The following is a 19,117-nucleotide window of genomic DNA, read 5'->3' as shown; positions in this document are numbered from 1 at the left end:
ACACCCCTAATCCTGAATATTCTTGCCTGAGTCTCAGTGGGGGGATCTCAAGAGCCATGGCAAGAAGAAGACTACGCACAGAGTAAAGGCAAAAGGGAACTGGGCTCTTAATGTATTTGGGAGAAGACATATGGGGACACATACATACTGAAAGACACCGTCAAAAAGCATATTTTATTAGGAATGAAACATGCAAATGGTCGCAGAGAACAAGTGGTGAGTGTGGAAAACGTTGCAAATGGGGAAGCTGTATTCCAGGTTTAAGAGTATAGAAGGGGACAGATTCGTGGTGGCATTGGGGGGCGGGGGAGGTACAGGTAGCGGACTCACTGGCAAAACCAGTAGGCCAGGCTGATCTTTAGACTATTTGGACTTAGTAGACTCTGTATTTATATAGTCATTTTGCAATGATCCCCTAATAGAATTTACTAAATGCAAAAAGTGAACCAGCTGGTAACTTGGACTCAACTAAAGTTAATTTTATAAGTCTTAGTATAAGCTGGCATTCAGAAAGAATTAAGTTGCAGGCAGGGGTCCAATTTTTGCTGATTTTCTGTACTTAGTTCAGAAAATAGACAGTTTCCATCGGTCACTATAAAGGCCCCTTTGTATTTTTTGACATAATTTTCAAATCTAACAACTGCCGTTATACTTCAAGTGTCCTCTTTGCTTGATCTTGGCAAAGATACTAATCTTGGCATGAGAAAAAAGGTTTGGTCATATCTTTACTTGTGGTGTCTGTAGTAAATAGGAGATTCAGTTCTACTATAGGATAGGTGTACAGGGAAACCAAAGCTAGCTTTTCAAAGGTATATTTGTATCCTTTAAACTATATATATGAAAAAGTCTCATTTCCCCTTATTTAGTAGGATCATGATATTTACTTTTATTTAATAGGATCTCTATGTATTTGAGAAGCAGCTGTGCTTGAAAAAGTATTGCTCTTTCGTCCAGAGGGAAAGGAGAATATAAGTTGTCTTCCGTGTGCTGGCATTAGGATGCCTCTTATAGTTCTTTTGTTTGAGAGGATCTTCGTAAGCAACTTAATTATTGCCTTCCATCCTGCAGGGAAGAGAATGGGGGTTCTGTTTATGGATTCAGTAAATGTAAACAGCCACAGCCTGGTCCTAAGGGTTCCGAGTCCCCTAATTCCTTCCTGGACCAGGAAAGCCGGAGACGGAGATTCACCATTGCGGATTCTGATCAGCTGCCTGGCTATTCCGTGGAAACCAATATTCTGCCCGCAAAAATGAGAGAGAAAACGCCATCTTATGGTACGCAGCTGGGTGTTTGTTCTCTTCCCCTCCCCCTTCCTTATTTGGAACTGTTGGATGAATTTGGCAGACTTGAAGGGTAATCTGAGGAAAACATAAACCTCAATGAAATTCTAAGTATGAGACCTTTATTCATCTCTCCAAAGCCAAGGCTGGTTGAGTCATCACACGGCCTGGCATCCAAGCCCAGTGGGGTGAGATCATGTTACGGTTTTAACTTTCAGTGCCTGCATTTCAACTTGCAGTTGCTTTGCTCCAGGAACCCACAGACTCAAGTTCAGCACACCTCTGTCCTCATGGCGTGCTGAGGAAAGCCACCGCTTTAAAACACTTTTTCCTTATTTTAAACTAGGTTTTGCTTACGCTGCAGTGAGTGTGGTATTGGGGTGTGGGATGGTCTAGTTCTAAATAAAGTGTTCTCTGAAGTCCAGAAACTCTCAACTTCTCCTTTTTCTTCCCCTTCCTCTGAAGGCAAGCCCCGGCCTCTGTCGATGCCTGCGGACGCGAGCTGGATGGGCATCGTGGACCCTTTTGCTAGACCTCGAGGTCATGGGAGGAAAAGTAAGTTTAAGCAAATGGAAAAGCACCAAACGGAAAGCCCAGGCCTTCATCTCGGGCCTCTTCCTAAGTGTGCTCAGTGACCACAAAAGTCATCTTCTCATCTACAACATCAGGGCTGCTGAAGGCCTCTAAGATTCTACCTGTGTCTTTGTCGTTTAGCTACTCAGTTATGTCTGACTCTGTGCAACCCCACGAATGGCAGCATGCCAGGCTTCCCTGTCCTTCACGGTCTCCGGGAGTTTGCTCAAACTCCTGGCCATTGAGTCGGTGAATCCTCGTTAGTGCTTGTAAATCTCCTAATTAGTTTCGTGTGCTTTACACTGGCTGTAGACATCGATGGTCCAATTTCTAAACAAGTAGAAATACCTTATTCATTAAACAATCCCATCCTCAATTTTTAGCTTTTCATTATTGGAGTCTGTCTTATTTTTGATGGACAGGCATAGCTTTTTTTCTTCCCCGTCCTTATATTAGAGAATAATTACTATTGGAAAAGAAACTTGTGTTTAATTTACCCTCTGTTCCAAGTTACTGATGATGATGCTTCTCTTAAGGGAAATGTGGACCCAGATTACATTTGATTGTCAGGACATCCTAACATTGATTTTGCAGTGCTGGAACAAAGAGCTGTTGAAAAGATAGACAGCAGGTAGGCCTGAGATAGTAAAAGGAAGAAGAAATAAATTCTGGTGCCTCAACTGCCAAAGTGCTCAACCCCTGACATTTCCCTAGGACTTGGTAAAGTTTGTCACCTAAGTAGCTGAATTACCTGGATGATAACTAAATTGGAAAAAGGGAGAAGATGCCATCTAAGGTCTAAGACACCCTTAGCTGATGTGAAAAATCTGTGGAGCAGACAGCAGGGGGCAGGGCAGTCCTTTGTTTAGATCTGAAATGTCCACAGCCTTGTTGCCAGTCTTTTTTAGCCTTTGAAGCCCCAGATGTAGTCTTTTAATATTTGACATACGGGGTGTAGGGGTGGGGAGTGTGAGGTTAGGAAAATGGAAAGATACCTGACCTCTATCCCACCTTCCACATTTTCCTGGTGTTATCATTTTAGAAGGAAAGTTATCTGCATAAAATAATGGATACTTCAGGAAAACAAAACAAAACATGACCTTTTTTTTGGAGAGACAACTCACATACCATAAAGCTCATCCTGTTAAAATGTACAAGTCAGTGGGTTTCAGTATATTCATAGAGTTGTACTAATTCCAGAATATTCTGTTACCTCAACAAGAAAACTCTGTAAGCAGTCATTCCTCATTCCCACCTCCTTCAGCTCCTGGCAACCAAAAATCTACTCTCTGTCTCTTGATTTACTTACTTAACGGATTTCATATGAATAGACTCCTATGGGCGCTTTTGAAAAGTAACGTTTCCCCCCTTTGATTACAAAAGCAAAACAAATAGAAAATATGAGAAAACTTATCTGTAATCTGCTTCCCCAGCCTAGAAATAATCACTCTGCATGTTTTGTATATCTTCTAATTGTTCCTATATTTACATATTATACACTTAGGAAAAATATGCAAAATATGTTCAGAAATACTATGGAAGAGGAACACGCGCATTTTTTGTAATAGTTGCATTAGTAATCTGTCCTATGGCAATGGTGGTGGTTTATTTGCAAAGTCCTGTGCAACTCTTCTATGACCCCATGGACTGTAGCCCACCAGTCTCCTCTGTCCATGGGATTTCCCAGGCAAGAATACTGGAGTGGGTTACCAATTCCCTCTCTAGGGGATCTTCCTGACCCAGGGATTGAACTTGCGTCTCCTGCATTGCAGGCAGATTCTTTACCATCTGAACCATTTATTCAGTCTGCTATGGTTGGACATTTAGGTTATTTCTGTTTTTTTCCTCTCAATTGTAAATAATGCTTCAAGAAACACCTTGTACATAGACCTTCCTATGCTTTTTTTTTTTTTTTGGCTGAAGCTCACAGCATGTGGGATCTTAGTTCCCTAACCAGGGATTGAACCTGTGACCCCTGCAGTGGAAGAGCAGAGTCTTAACCAGCGAAGTCCCAATCTGCGTACATTCTTAGAAGTGGAACTTTTTGATCAAAAGAAGGCTGCATGCTGCCAGGGTGCCCTGAATTTTACGATTCTGTTTGATTCTTACCTCCCCCACCCTGCTCCCCATCCCGGGGGGCTGACTTTTAGGGTAGGGATCATTCTTTCTTCTCCAGAAATGTCCCAAGCCTTGCAGAGCAGTAGAATCTTTGAACCCCACCCATTAAAAGTGGAGAGTGCCTGCCCTGCGGTCAGGGTGACAGGCAAAGGCACCCCACCTTCCTGAATATCCCTGAGGGATGCTCCTGCGTAAGAACTGTGGTTCCAAGGGCTGGTGCTCCGGGGTGCAGGTATTGAACAAGCACAGATATGGAAGGAGTGATAGCATTACAAGATTTTCTTTGTTTTCTGATCCCAAGTGCAATTATGAAAATCCTACACTGATTAAAAAGGGCAGGCTTACTGATTCTCCCCTTCCCCCTGTGTTACCTCTCAGAAAAGCAGCCTGAAGTGTGGGTGTCTTCCATTTCTGCTTTCTCAAAGCCCTGCGGGGTGGGCCCGGCTGCCTGGGGGACCTGGTAGCCCATCCTTGAGTGGAAGGTAGGGTGAGGTGTCTCAGGAGCAGAGCAAGTCTGAGCAGCGGGTGTGCGGATGATGGGTATTTTAATGGACTGCTTGTGGGCTTTATCCGATAACAGGTGAGGATGCCCTCTGCCGGTATTTCAGTAACGAGCGTATCCCTCCCATCCTTGAAGAAAGCTCCTCGCCCACGTACCGCTTCTCAAGGCCAGCGACCGAGAGGCAGCTGGTCCGAGGCGCAGACTACATCCGAGGCAGCAGGTGCTACATCAGTTCGGATCTCCACAGCAGCGCCACGATTCCGTTCCCGGAAGAAGGGACCAAAAAGAAAGCCGGCTCCTCTGCCGCCAAGTCCTCGTCTCCAGAACCGTCCCTGTTGGTCAGCTGGTTGACTCGCCTGAAACTCTTGACTCACTGAACCCCACGCTCCCTGGGGCCTCCTGGACTCCTGCTACCAAGTGCCTTGTTTTCGGTTGGCAATCTTGTTCTGATTTTCATCCACAGTATTATGTAGTGATCTTTTGCAATTTCATGGGTTTCTTTTTTTTTTTTTTTGCCAAGTTGTATATTGCACTTCTTGGAATTTTGAAGTCATTGGATGGGAATAAATCCAGAGAATCTTAGATCAGATGCTGACTTGTGGCGGCCAAAGGAGAGAAATGGGGAGAGTCTGCCCCCTGCCCCCCCATTTTTTTTTTCTTTTGCTTCCTTAAGAGTTAGAACACAGAGACACACTCTCTAAAGCAGAGCCTTGGCCAGGAATGGTATGATCATTACAGAGAACTGGGCCATTGTTCGTTTTGAGGGTGGAACTACGATTCGTGGCCGCTGTCACACAGATGTGTTGGGTTTTGGTCCAACCTCTTCACCTGAAAAAGCCAGTGGAGAAAAGTTTTGTTTTGATTTTTCAAGCTATATATACCACATGTGTACATGTAGCAGCCTTGACCTTGAAATAACACATGGGCAGCATCTGATGCTCTTTCAAAGCAGAGGTATAAATGTAGGCCTGTTACACTTGTTTAACGCCGTTTGCATAACAATCAGTGTAGGTCAGTTAATACAGAAACACGTGAAAAAATTTAGATAGGGCTTACTACACACAAAGTTTGTGGTTATTTGTAAGGGGTGTCATTGTTGATGATGTATATTATTGTCTTTAAGGGAAAAGAAGCTATAAGACTTGCTGACAGCCAAAGTCTCATTCAGAAAAATGAAGCAAGCATACTTAGGTTTGTGAGAGAGACATCAGTTTGCATTTTAACCTGGTCAGTGACTATCTTCCAGAAAAGAATGGACAGTTCTTCAAAACTGTACACATTTTGCTAATTAGAAACCTCTTGGAAAAATCTCACGGTCACTCATTTTCAACTAGCATATGGTATTTTGGAAAAGTGTGTCTGTGTATTAACTCTTGTTTAAACTGAATGTATGATACTTTGTTAGAATGGAAAAGTACTATCTTGTTAATTTAAGTGTTTTAAATATAGTTGTATATTTTTCTTACTCTTAGTCACATGTAATTGGTATATTTCTGTTTTGTGTCCTACAGGAAGCTAATGACAAAGTGTTCAAGATGTTTTCAGGTTTACCAGTGACCACCATGGCTGTTGCCACCGTGGGCATTATTGTTAAAAAAGAAAAAAATAAACCCTCTGAAGCAATTTTAGAATTTTATGGATTAGAAATGGGGTCATTGAGGGGCATGTGTGAAGTTTACATTTGGGGACTTTTCTGAGCTGTACCCCTGGACAAAGCTGGTATTTGTCTTGAATTGTCTACTTTGCTGAACTGCCTGAAATCGGAGATTCCTTGGAGTTAGCAAACACCTTCCTTTTAAAATGCCTCTGTGCGACTGAGGGAGTTGGTGAGCTTCAGGGAACTGGCAACCACTTGCATATTTGTGTGAATGAATTCAGTCAGGCTGTTTTGGTGTCAACCAACCCCCAAAGGAACTGCAGTGAAGATATAGTTGTTTCATGGGGGTTACGGGGTTTGGCAAATGGAGGGAAATCGAAGAGGCTTGGAAGGTGTGATTCACTGGGTGCTTGACAATACAGTATAAGGGCAGAGTGGGGGTGGGGTGGTCTGGTAATCAGGGAACGGGTGACTAGGAGGACTATGGAAAAGGGGGAGCGCTAGGCCCTGCCTTTGTGTTGGCTTGGCTGGCCTTAAGCGCAGACAGTAGGGGCAGGGGACAACTCTTCCTCTCACTCCTCAGCTTTAGGGGAGCTTTAGATCTCCTGAGTTATGAGTTCAATGACTGTGGAGGTCTTAGCTGGAGGTCAGCGCCTTTGCTGTGGACTAAATGCCCTTTATGATCAAATGACCATCCTCAAGTGAATTTTCAGTGACCAACTCAAGTAGCTATACTAGACTGGTGTTTCCCAGACTGTTCCCTGAAGTTCTAAGATGGGGACTTTCTGTCTCTACGTCTCTCTCTGCCAAACTGAATGTATCTGTTTTGTGGGGGTTATTATCATTTTGTTTTTCCTCTCTGAAAGTAAAGCAGTTGCCTCCTGGCCTGCAGACCATCAGTATTCCCACTTTTCAGTTTATTTCAGAGAACTCTTAGAGGTATTTATACTTACCTTTTTTATCCGCCTAAAGAGCTGGTAAGGACTTCCCTGGTGGTTCAGATGGTAAAGCATCTGTCTACAATGCGGAGACCCAGGTTCAATCCCTGGGTTGGGAAGATCCCCTGGAGAAGGAAATGGCAATCCACTCCAGGACTATTGCCTGGAAAATCCCATGGACAGAGGAGCCTGGTAGGCTACAGTCCATGGGGTCGCAAAGAGTCGGACATGACTGAGCGACTTCACTAAAGAGCTGGTATAAGTAAATCTCTGACACTTGAGCATATTGCTTTTTTGCCACCACAGGCATAAATGGAATGGCCATGCAGGCCTAATGAGGATGTTTCCAGCTGTTGAATATGTGGTTAGTACTTGTAGACAGTGTTAAGTCACTCAGTTATGTCTGACTCTGTGACCCCATGGACTGTAGCCCGCCAAACTCCTCTGTCCATGGAATTCTCTGGGCAAGAATATTGGAGTGGGTAGCCAATTCCTTCTACAAGGGAGCTTCCCGACCAGGGATTGAACCCAGGTCTCCTGCATTGCAGGCAGATTCTTTACTGTCTGAGTCACCAGACATTGATCACATTTTGCTTCCACCCTTACGAATAGAATCGCTGCATGATTTGCTGTGGGATGAGACTTCTGCCCAATTCTTCCTTGGAGGTTATACGGAAGGTGGGCACCTTGAAAAGGAAAAAACCTCCTCTTGGTATGGGTTTGGCCAATGACATCTGAGGGCTTCCCTGATGGTAAAGAATCTCCCTGCAATGCAAGAGACATGGGTTCGATCCTTGGGTTGGGAAGATCCCCTGGAGAACAGAAAGGCTATTCACTCCAGTATTCTGGCCTGGAGAATTCCATGGACTCTATAGTCCATGGGGTTCCAAAGAGTTGGACAGGACTGAGCAACTTTCACTTTCACTGACATTTGATTTCATTCACCTTTGTAGTTCCCCTGCTTGTGTGTGTGTGTGTGTGTGTGTTTTCCACTAAAAAGGCAGTTAGTCCATTTACTAGCATTAGGAGAGCATTCCTTTAAACAAAAGAAAGAACTCTGAACACTAAAATCTCACCCAGTCTATGAAAACTTGAGACCAAACTCTCCAGCGTCTGTACACAGCTTAATCATGAACAAGAGCAAGAAGTCGAGTTAAATAAATTAAACCAAACTGTCCTGCTACGAGGAAATGAAAACTAGGGGACTGCTTTTGCCCTCCCAGCCGCCACCTCCAAAGTCCTCACTTTCACCCTTCAGTGTTTCTGCTGTGAGAATGTTAACAATTCCCCTGTGCAGTACAAAACCGCTTCCCATTGTCTCTTAAGGCAGTAATTTAATTGCCAATCGCCAAAGGCTAAGAAAATTTCGTGGGAAAGGGGCATACCCTTTGGCTCTGTGTGTGATCTGTAGCTGAGTAGCCAGGTTCTTCAGACCCGACCACTGGCAGATACCCCATTTTTCGGGGAGAGCGCCGTTACAGAATCTCAGGCTTCGGAGCTTGGCTTCTCCATCTGTAACATGTAGGCCTGGAGAGGGAAGACCCTCTAAGCTTCGGGATCGAGGTCGTCATTATACTCCAGCAAGTGTCACACGAGATAGCCCAGGGGAGGTGAAGTCCCCCCAGGCTGAGCGTGACAAGGGTCGGTGGCCACGTGGCGGCCCACGCACACGTGGCCCTGCTCCAGGAATGCCACGGCGGCCTGGAGGTGCTTGTGCCACGCGCAGCTTGAGGAGCACGCTGGGCAGGGCAGAGGGTCGAGGCCGTGAGGACATCGCACGGTTCCCGCGACTCGCGCGGGCACGAAGCGGCAGCAGAAGCACGAGAAACGCTTCAGGCGCCCGAGGATTGCGCAGGTGCCGTGCAAAGCTCGCGCCCCACCCCGCCCCACGGCTTCGAGCCTGCAGTTCTCTCGCAGGGGCAGCGACACCTTCGCAACACACGCAGCTCTTGGAGGTTGTGATCTCTGACCTCCCAGTTCAGGGAAGTTCAACTCCTTCAGCAGCTTCCGCTTTGCGGCACTTAAGTTTCTGAACAGTGATGCCAGCTGGTATCCTGCAGGACCCAAGGCCCTCCTGCTTGTGTTATTTAAAAAAATATGTTCGTGCTAATCACCTGGAAGGTGAGTATTTAAAAATCTGCTGATGAAAAACTGGCTTAAAGAGTACGCAAAGCAGGGCTTCCCTGATGGCTCGGACGGTAAAGATCATACAAAGCTGGTTTCTGATGTTTTGTCACATATGTGGAAGACCTTGCGTGATGAATCAAGCCCAGGAGGACCTTAATGCAAGTTTACTGATACCTAAAGGGACTCATAGGGCTTCCCTCATAGCTCAGTTGGTAAAGAATCTGCCTGCAATGCAGGAGACTTGGGTTCGATTCCTGGGTGGAGAAGATCCCCTGGAGAAGGAAATGGCAAGCCACTCCAGGCTTCTTGCCTGGAGAATCCCATGAACAGAGGACTCTGGCGGGCTACAGTCTGTGGGGTTGCAAGAGTCAGACTCAACTTAGCGACTTATTTCACAAAGGGACTCATAAAGTAGATTTTATAAACTATAGAATTTGAGATTAGAAAAAAATTATTAATCTTATTGTAAAAATTATAATTCTCTGGAAACTTCTCAAATGCTAAGTTTTGACTTAGGGATTTTATTAATTTTTGGCCAGAATTGTTGCTAGAAGTGTTTTGCTGTGTGACTGAGGTTTGGCAAACAGAAGTAAAGGAAAAAGTGATTACATCAAATTTGAATTTACTGGAGGGTCATGTATTTCTCTAGTTTTAAGAACTTGAGGCCTGTCCCAAACCCTTTATGTGTGTGTGTGAGAGAGAGAGAGAGAGAGAGAGAGAGACAGAGACAGAGACAGAGACAGAGACAGAGAAAGAGAGAGAGAATTTTTTCTTGTTTCTTCTAAGAGAATTTTTTCCTACTACAAAAGTTCTGAAACAGTGTCCTATGACCTATTGATTTTGGAAAGAGAAGTGGTAAGTGTTGTCTATAAGCAACAAAATAATGTCACTCTGTCAACAGGCTATCATAGACAGTATTTCGTGGGGCTCCCCTTACTTAGAAATGCACCTGGGGTTGGGCTTTTAAGGTCTAGATTCTGGATGTAACCTGGTCCTTCCTCAGTGTGTGATAAAATGCCATGGCAGTGTTTATGAAGCACATCTTCTAGGTCAAACATTCACTGTTCATGGGATGCCAGTTTCCAACAGCTCACAGGGGTTAAAACATGTGAGGAAACAACTGAAGAAGAGGATGTTAATCCTCACTCTTTCCTGGATCCGACGGCCCTGGAGTCACTGTGCAGAGAAAGGCGATTCCCAACCTGAGGTCTTCATGTCATGCTTGCAGCTGAATACTATACATGCTCTCCTTTCCCAAGCTTCTTGTTTCTCTGAAAAGTTGTGAAACTGAAGCTGTAGGAGAAAATTAAGAAATCAACCTCAAAGGTGTTTTAAAAAGAAGAAGGACTCCATCACCCCCTCGAATCCAGGGATATTGATAGTCTCATCATTTTCTCTCCTCTTGCCAGGAGCATTGTAAATCCTCAGATGTTTGCAAAGGAATGATTAAAAGGAGAGAAAACATCAGAGGAAAAAAAATCGTGTTTTTCCCTTGTTCCTTCATTGTCTAGACCCACTGAAAGGGATTTTCCATTTAACTTTATTTTTTGGATGACGAAGACTGGATTTGAGGGTGATCCTTCAACATTTCAACATATCTCTGTGTGAACATTTTGATTTATCTTAAGAAAACAGGAAGGACTTTAAAAATGAACTTTTAATATAAAGTAATATTTTGTCTGAAGTGAGAAATTGTCCATTTTAATTTTGTGAGTGTGGGGTTCTGTTTTCTTACTCATCTACACTTCTGTGTCCTTCCAGCTGAGGTAATGCCAGGGTAAGAATGGAGGAATTTCGGGGATAAGTGTTAGTTTAGAAGTCGCTGACCTTTGGAAGCTGGCATCTAGTAGTTAGAAGCAGTTGAGGGTTCAGCTTTTGAAGTTAGATAATCCAGCTGTCTCACTGTAGCATTTACAAGCTCTGCGACATGAAACAAGTTACTTATCTCTCTGCTCCTCAGTTATCTGTGAAGTGGGGATAAAAATAGAATCTCATTCATAGGCTTACAGGAATTAAATGAGATAGTGTTTGTAAGGCCCGTAGGATCCTCCAGCACCCAGCACTTAGGAGATGTTGACTCTTGTTGGAACACAAGTAGCAGTGTTTGCTCCATCTTGCATGCATGCTCAGTTATGTCTGACTCTTTTCGACCCTATGGACTGTAGCCCACCAGGCTCCTCTGTCCATGCAATTTTCCATTCAAGAATACTGGAGTGGGATGCCATTTCCTTCTGCAGAGGATCTTCTAGACCCAGGGATTGAACCTGTCTCCTGCATTGGTAGGTGGAATCTTTACCACTGAACTACCTGGGAAGCTCCTTGCTCTATCCTAACCTCTAATAAATAAGGCATTCAGAGCTGGTCAATAGGCTTTTGTCCATAATCAGCAAAATTATGCTGTGGCCACACTATTAGAAGGCTGCTGTATAGTCTGCAGCCTGGAAATGCGGCTTTTACTAGTACAGATCTCAATTATTCGGCAGTTTTGGATGAGTCAAAACTAAAAAATGATAAAAGTTTATGATTGGATGCACTCTGAATAATAGAGTATTATTTTAATATTGGCTTGATTTATCAGCACATTTTCTCTTTAATCGCACCCCCCCCCAACTTTCTTCAACAGAATAATGTATAAAATAAAGGAAATCTGAGCGTTTCCCCATCTCCTAGTTGACTGAATGACTTTTGCCTCCCATCCCTGGTTTGAAGTGGCACGCTAAATTTATTTCTGTGTTTCATATAATTAGAAAAAAAGGGAATCATGTGGAATGGTTTCTGTGTTGGAAAGTCTCATGAAAAAGGACTCCTTCATACATATGAAACTAAGAGATTGTGTTGCCGCTATAGGAGGTGAAAAGGATTGTCCTCACGTGCTACTCCCAACTAATGCATTGGTAGGTCCAGGGAGACATAGGGAAAGAGATTCCTTGAGAGGGTCAAGGAGAACTAGAAAATGGTTGTTAGGCTTGACTTTCTTTTCTTTGACTGATTTTTTTTTTTTTTAAATTTTAAAATCTTTAATTCTTACATGCGTTCCCAAACATGACCCCCCCTCCCACCTCCCTCCCCGCAACATCTCTCTGGGTCATCTCCATGCACCAGCCCCAAACATGCTGCACCCTACGCCAGACATGGACTGGCGATTCAATTCTTACATGATAGTATACATGTTAGAATTCCCATTCTCCCAAATCATCCCACCCTCTCCCTCTCCCTCTGAGTCCAAAAGTCCGTTATACACATCTGTGTCTTTTTTCCTGTCTTGCATACAGGGTCGTCATTGCCATCTTCCTAAATTCCATATATATGTGTTAGTATACTGTATTGGTGTTTTTCTTTCTGGCTTACTTCACTCTGTATAATTGACTTTCTTTCCTTTTTTTTTTTTTTTTCCGCATTTTGTCTTTCAGCCATCTGGACACATGGAATGTATCAGTGAGCACACAGACCACCAAGAGATGTTCAGCTAATATAGACATAACAGCTCCATTCCTGCCCGTCCTTGTGTTTGTCTCACTCATCTGTTAAGCAGAATCATATGAATCGTGAATATTTGGTCATGTTAGAATAAAAACCTACAGAGCCAGCAGTTAGTTTGATTCGATCTAGTAGATTACAGATGCCCCAAGATCAGAGATCATGTTTGTTTCTTCTTATTGCTGCTAAGTCGCTTCAGTCGTGTCCGACTCTGTGCGACCCCAGAGATGGCAGCCCACCAGGCTCCCCCATCCCTGGGATTCTCCAGGCAAGAACACTGGAGTGGGTTGCCATTTCCTTCTCCAATGCATGAAAGTGAAAAGTGAAAGTGAAGTTGCTCAGTTGTGTCCGACTCGTAGCGACCCCATGGACTGCAGCCTACCATGCTTACTTTCTAGCACAACTCAATTCTGTTCTGTGTCCTGTGTTACAGTTACATTTTGTAATAACTGTCTGCCTCTGTGGATCTCTCATCCCCGTTACCCTGAACATCCAAAGATGACCCTCAAATTTGACTTTACTCATCTGTTTATTTCCTAGGAAATAATCTAATTCCTAGGAAGAAGGGAGACTATTACAGGTGAATGACTAAACTGGCATTTTTATATTATAATGCTCATGGCAATGCCAAGGATAGCAATGGTTGGCCATGGGTATTTAGCTCAGATGAGCAATTAACACACAAAGAAAAAAGCACACAAAACAGAACAAAAACCCTGGAACCTGATTTTTGGAGAAGAAAAGAAATTAACCCAGACCTTTCAATAGTTACTTCTCTTTTTAGCTCTTGTGACAGTTTAATAAATGGAAAAATATTTAAGCCAATCTTGTTTAGAATACTGTATTTTACTTGAAAGTGCTATTGCTTTTTTTCAGATTTCTCTTCAAGGAAGGAATGTCATTGACCCCACTGTTGAACCCAGAGGGCATTCATGGATGTTAATTGAATGAAACTCTTTAAGTAAGTAAGTAAGTAAATGTCACTCAGTCGTGTCCGACTCTTTGCGACCACATGGACTGTAGCCTACCAGGTTCCTCCGTCCATGGGATTTTCCAGGCAAGAATATTGGAGTGGATTGCCATTTCCTTCTCCAGGAAGCCAACCCAGGGATCGAACCCAGGTCTCCCACTTTGTAGGCAGACGCTTTACCATCTGAGCCACTGGGGAAGTCTTTGATCAGGGTGTAAGCTTTTGTTTGTGTGTTAGTTAACAGCTAGTTAATTTTCGTTAATGCTATTCCTGAAACCCCTGACTTAGCACTTACTTCTGGGTTTTCATCCTGAGGATGGACTCGTCCTTCTAGGCCCAGCCCCCAAGGTGACTCCCAAGGTCATTGCTATGAGGCCTTCCTTGAACTTGCTCTGGACAGAATTCACTGGTCTCTGCTGTTTTTCTGTAGCATTGACTCTTCCTGTTAAATGTTTGGCTCTCCAGCTTGGATTATGAACTTTTCTAAAGCAGGGTCTCTTTAACTCACATGATAGGTAGAGTCAATATTATTGAAGTAACTAGATGGTAAAATTAATGACTGTACAGTTGGGAAAAAATTTAAAAAAATATTAAGGTTTTAGGTGAGAAAAAAGATTTTATATTAAGTTTTTTTTTTGCATACTACTACATATAGAATTTCATGACATAATCTCTCATTCCAAAGGAAAACATTATACCAGGTGTCAGAACTTCATCATATTTATAGGAAGAATAAACCTAGGCTGTCAACAATAGATCCTTTGCTTACAGGATTACAGTAACTGCTGAGAATGCAAGCACTTGCAGAAGTCTACAGAGGACTCATTTAAGAATCATACAGGCAGTTTCAAATTAACCATAGGAAAATTAGTAGTGGGGAGCTGGGACAAAAGGACCTTCTTAGAAATTCAGGCAAGATGGAGGACAATTTCAGTTGTGTGAGGTTTGGTCGAAGGAGAGTAGTTTGACCTGAGAAAATCAAGTGCAGTAAGTATTAAAGCTGTTGATGAGACAGTGAAATTCTGTCCAGAAGTTCATCCTAAAAGATTCAATGATAGAATTACTGAGAATATTGTTGCTGTGTTTTAGAGACAACCAGCAAATGCTGTCCATACCGTCTTCAGACCTGAAAGCCTAGCTTTAAAATGATGTCCTCTGCTTGAGGCTACACGGGACTCACCTGAGCCTGTGGAAATCTACTCTGTTGAGGTATGAAGGCAAGCAGAAAATCTGCTCCCCTCCGCAGTCTGACTCTGCAAGTGGATGACAAGTAGCAGGGGACATTCCACTAGGATGTAGCTCAAAGATCAATAATAAAGTTACAAAGGAAGAAGTATCAGATGATTAAATAAACTCCTTCCCAGATCAAAATTAGTGATGGTGCTGATTCCTAGGCCACTGGAGGGCTGCTTGCGCCAATGAATACAGCTATGTACTTTGAATTGGGAAGATCCCCTGGAGAAGGGAAAGGCTACCCACTCCAGTATTCTGGCCTGGAGAATTCCGTGAACTATCCACGGGGTCGCAAAGAGTCAGACACAACTGAGAGACTTTCACTTTCACTTTTCTTTTCTTCACTTTGATCAAAAGTGCTCTTGTTGAATTAGCTGAAAATGTGGACTATGCTTATTACATGGGAAGTGGGATTGGATCCTCTTCTTGGCAGTGGCAAATACTTTGTGCACTCAAATGACAGAACCTACTCTGTGTCTCTTCTCCTTGCCTGGGAGCCCTTACCCTGAGTGTCCCTGGAAACCCTGCTTCCTGCTCTGCTTGCCTTTCTTCTTGCTCTTTTTCTCACCTTCACTCTCTACTTTTGGCCTCTTTTTCTGCTATTTTTCCTTTGTGTTTTCTTGATGCAGTTCAAACCCTGGCCACCCCTGTTCCTTGGATTTGTTCTGTCTGCTCAATCCACCTCAACTTTCTTCCCCCATTGAGAAAACGTAACACATTTATTTGCCAATTGGAAGAACAAGAAACAAGTACTCTGGCTCATTCATATATGTCAGACATATATGTTTCATATATGTCAGCTCTCAGTGTGTTCTTTTGAATAATGTGGAGAGATGGAAACATGTTGACAAGGGGTCCAAGGCCAGGGTTGGGCAATCAATTACCTGATGGCTTTTCTAAGACTTAGGAAAGAACAGTTGTCCCTCTGCTGAGTCTGCTGATTCTTTATTTTCCATTTCATTGCTATTTGCTTTTTTATTTTCTCCTTCCATTTCCTTTGGGTTTTTTTTTTTTTTAATTTCTTGTTTTAGATTCATACCATAACACCCCCAATATCTCACTGACTTAACACACGAAGAGTTTACATTTCTCACATGCAAAGTCCACGGTGGGTGTTCCAGGATGGAAAACACTCTACCATGGCCCCGCTCCAACCAGTGGCTCAGGGACTCAGGCCACACCTCTGTCTCTGGTTTTTCCAACTTGGGGCTTCAAGCTTTCCCCAGCATCATCCATCTGGTAGACTGGGGAATGAGACATGAGAAAGTGAAACTGAGTAGTTAACTGTTGGCCTAGAAATGACAGTCGTGGCCACCTTACTACAAGAGAGGTTCAGAAAGGGATATTGGTGAGAACCAATGCTCTCCGCCATGTTCCCTAAGTTGGATACTTAATTCATTAATATATGATTTCTCTTGTCTAATGTTAACATTCAAGGCTATAAATTTCCTTTGAAGCACTACTTTTGCTACATTTTGCAAGGTTTGGTGTGTAATGTTTTAATTATCATTGAATTCCAATTAATTTAAAATTTCTGTTATTATTTATTCTTTGGTCCACACATCATTTTTAGGTTTATATATTTTTATGACATTGAGATAGGGAAGGATTTCTTATATAAGATAATAAAAAGGCCAACTATAAAAGACAACATTGAGATTTCCTTGGAGGTCCAGTGGTTAAGACTCTGTACTTCCAAAGCAGGGGCTACAGATTTGATCCCTGGTTGAGGGACTAAGATTCCACATGCCACACAACTTGGCCAAAAATAAATAAAAAATTGAGGGATAATAGAAAATCTTAAAGATTAGTCTAGAGTATATAATTATCCTTACAGATTGGTTCAGTTCAGTTCAGTTCAGTCACTCAGTCGTGTCCGACTCTTTGCGACCCCATCAATTGCAGCATGCCAGGCCTCCCTGTCCATCACCAACTCCCAGAGTTCACTCAAACTCACGTCCATTGAGTCATTGATGCCATCCAGCCATCTCATCCTCTGTCATCCCTTTCTCCTCCTGTCCCTAATCCCTCCCAGCATCAGAGTTTTTTCCAATGAGTCAACTCTTTGCATGAGGTGGCCAAAGTACTGGAGTGTCAGCTTTATAAAAATGAGCAAAAAACATTTTACACAAAACCCCACAAATCATCCATATGCACATGAAAAGCTATTCATTAGTCATCAGGGAAGTCTAAATCAAAACCACAGGGAGATATTCTTCCATATCTAACTGATTATCAGAAATGAAGTAACAGAAATACTAGGGGGATCCGTGGATGTACTCAGAGGATCATTGCTGATATGAGGTTGAATTAGCAGTGAATGTTCATACTGTCTGATCTAGCAGTTTCACTCCTGGGAATATATGTTGGAGAACAAAATAGTAACTACCTGAGATGTAAATGGACTTCCCAGGTGGCTCAGTGGTTAAGAATCCACTTGCCAATGCAGGAAACTCCAGAGACCTGGGTTTGATCCCTGGGTTGGGAATATCCCTGGAGGAGGGATTGGCAACCCACTCCAGTGTTCTTATCTGGAGAATCTCATGGACAGAGAGCCTACAGTCCATGGAGTTGGATTGCAAAAGAGACATGACTGAGTGACTAAACATGCACACAGGAGACATAAATACTAACAGGTCAAATATTGATTCCTTATAAGCTCTTATCCCAGGAAAGGAGGTGGGCTCCTGCAGAGCTCCATAGAAGCTAACTATGACCTGTCATTTAGGGCAGTAAAATCTGATCATGTGCAAGGCTTCGAACCTACTTACCTGGGTCTGCCAGGGGAATGAAGGGTGGGTTTCCTGACCCCTGATGGTAAGGGAGCAACTCTGCGGCTCAGCTGCAATCCTGCACCCTGATCATGCCAGGGGAGGGCCTGCTGCTTCCTTAAAGATGAAGCTTGAAAGCCCACAGGTCTAAGGACTCTCTTCCAGAGACCGAGGGTGGGCTCTGTCAGACCTCTGTCTGCTGCTCTCCATGAAACTGACAGCAGGATCCGCATTCCTTCTGCTGCTTTTCCTGAGGGTCCTCAGCACGTGGTCTCTAAAAGGCCTGTTTGTGCTTGCTTGGCCACCTGCCTTTGTTTACAGAACCACCAGCTGATGTCCATCGGCAAAAAATGTTTATACTGTGGCTTATTCTTAAAATGGAACAGTCTGCAGCCAGTGAAAATGAATGAGTGATAGCTGTTCACATCAAAGAGATGAATTTTATCAATGTAATGTTGAGTGGAAAAAGTAAGTACCAGAATGCAGCATATAGTGTCTAACACTCCTTATCATATTCTAAAACAGGCAACACCAAAGAAAATAGTATTTAGACATAATGTATAAGTAAAGAGAGAAAAGAGAGGGGATGAAAATACTCAGTTCGGGCTGTTGATTATCTCTTGTGGGATGGCAAGAGCATAGGAAATGAAGGAACCCACAGGCAGATGTACGTAATGAATTCTCGTATTAACTCAGCTCTCTCTGGAGTCAAGGATGAAACTATTGATGTTTTATTTGCAAGTTAAAGCTCAGGGCAACTGGAGTGAGAAGAAAAGGAAGGGAGGCAGAAGATGTGAAGCAACACAGTGCTATGGGCTGAATTGTGTCTCCTCTCACAAATTCATGTATTGAAGTCCTAACCCCAATATCTTAGAACAGAACTAGATTTGGGGGTCAGATCTTCAAGAAATAATGAGGTTTTACTCAGTTAGGGTCCAAGTAGGATGGACCCTACTTGGGTCCATCAGTGTTGTGTCCTTATAAGAGGGGATTTGGACACAGACATGTATGTGCACAGAGAAAGGACCATGTGAAGACACAGGGAGAAGGCGGCCGTCTACAAGCCAAGGGGTGAGACCTCAGTAAGAAAACAACCCTACTGACACCCTGATCTCAAACTCCTGGGCTCTAGAACTGTGAGACAATAAATTCCTGCTGTGTAAGTTGCCCAGTCTGTGGGACTTTGTTAAGGCATCCTGAGCAGACTAAAACACAAAGAGATACCCATAGACACTTCTCAGATTACCTCAGATGACGCACGGCAGGTCTCCAGGCAACTGTGTTCCACTCAGTGAGGCTCATCTGGAATCTCCAAAGTGGGAGGCTGAAGGGAGGATTTATCTTCTGGGTCAGGACAGCCTGTGGGAGGTCTGTGTACTTTTTTGTTGTGTCACCTACTTCTCTTTAGTGACTGCTCAAAATGCCAGCACCCATGCCATGCAGCGTAGCCTTTCACCTGAGTCCACAAAGGGAAAGAATAGCTGGATATGCAGGAGGTTGGCCCGGTTGACCATGGAAACGCCCTGCCCTG

The 19,117-nt window shown here is 43.4% G+C and overlaps 1 protein-coding gene across 7 annotated transcripts in view; it reads left to right on the top strand.

Annotated features, from left to right (window-relative positions):
* CNKSR3 (CNKSR family member 3) overlaps window positions 1-6,096 on the top strand; it is a 107,722-nt gene extending 101,626 nt beyond the window's left edge. For 6 of the 7 annotated variants that reach the window (XM_027972588.3, XM_027972589.3, XM_042253654.2 and 3 more), the window contains 3 exons: window positions 1,069-1,274; window positions 1,746-1,835; window positions 4,552-6,096. In XM_027972588.3, the coding sequence (XP_027828389.1) occupies window positions 1,069-1,274; window positions 1,746-1,835; window positions 4,552-4,850 (595 nt within the window). In that variant the 3' untranslated portion in view covers window positions 4,851-6,096. The remainder of the gene's footprint in view (window positions 1-1,068; window positions 1,275-1,745; window positions 1,836-4,551) is intronic. The other variant, XM_027972590.2, reaches the window with a different exon arrangement.
* Window positions 6,097-19,117: the final 13,021 nt, after the last annotated feature.

The sequence above is a fragment of the Ovis aries genome, chromosome 8, assembly GCF_016772045.2.
Source record: "Ovis aries strain OAR_USU_Benz2616 breed Rambouillet chromosome 8, ARS-UI_Ramb_v3.0, whole genome shotgun sequence".
NCBI lineage: Eukaryota > Metazoa > Chordata > Mammalia > Artiodactyla > Bovidae > Ovis > Ovis aries.
The sequence above is the reverse complement of the archived record's forward strand: the minus strand, read 5'-3'. Positions and strand labels throughout refer to the sequence as shown.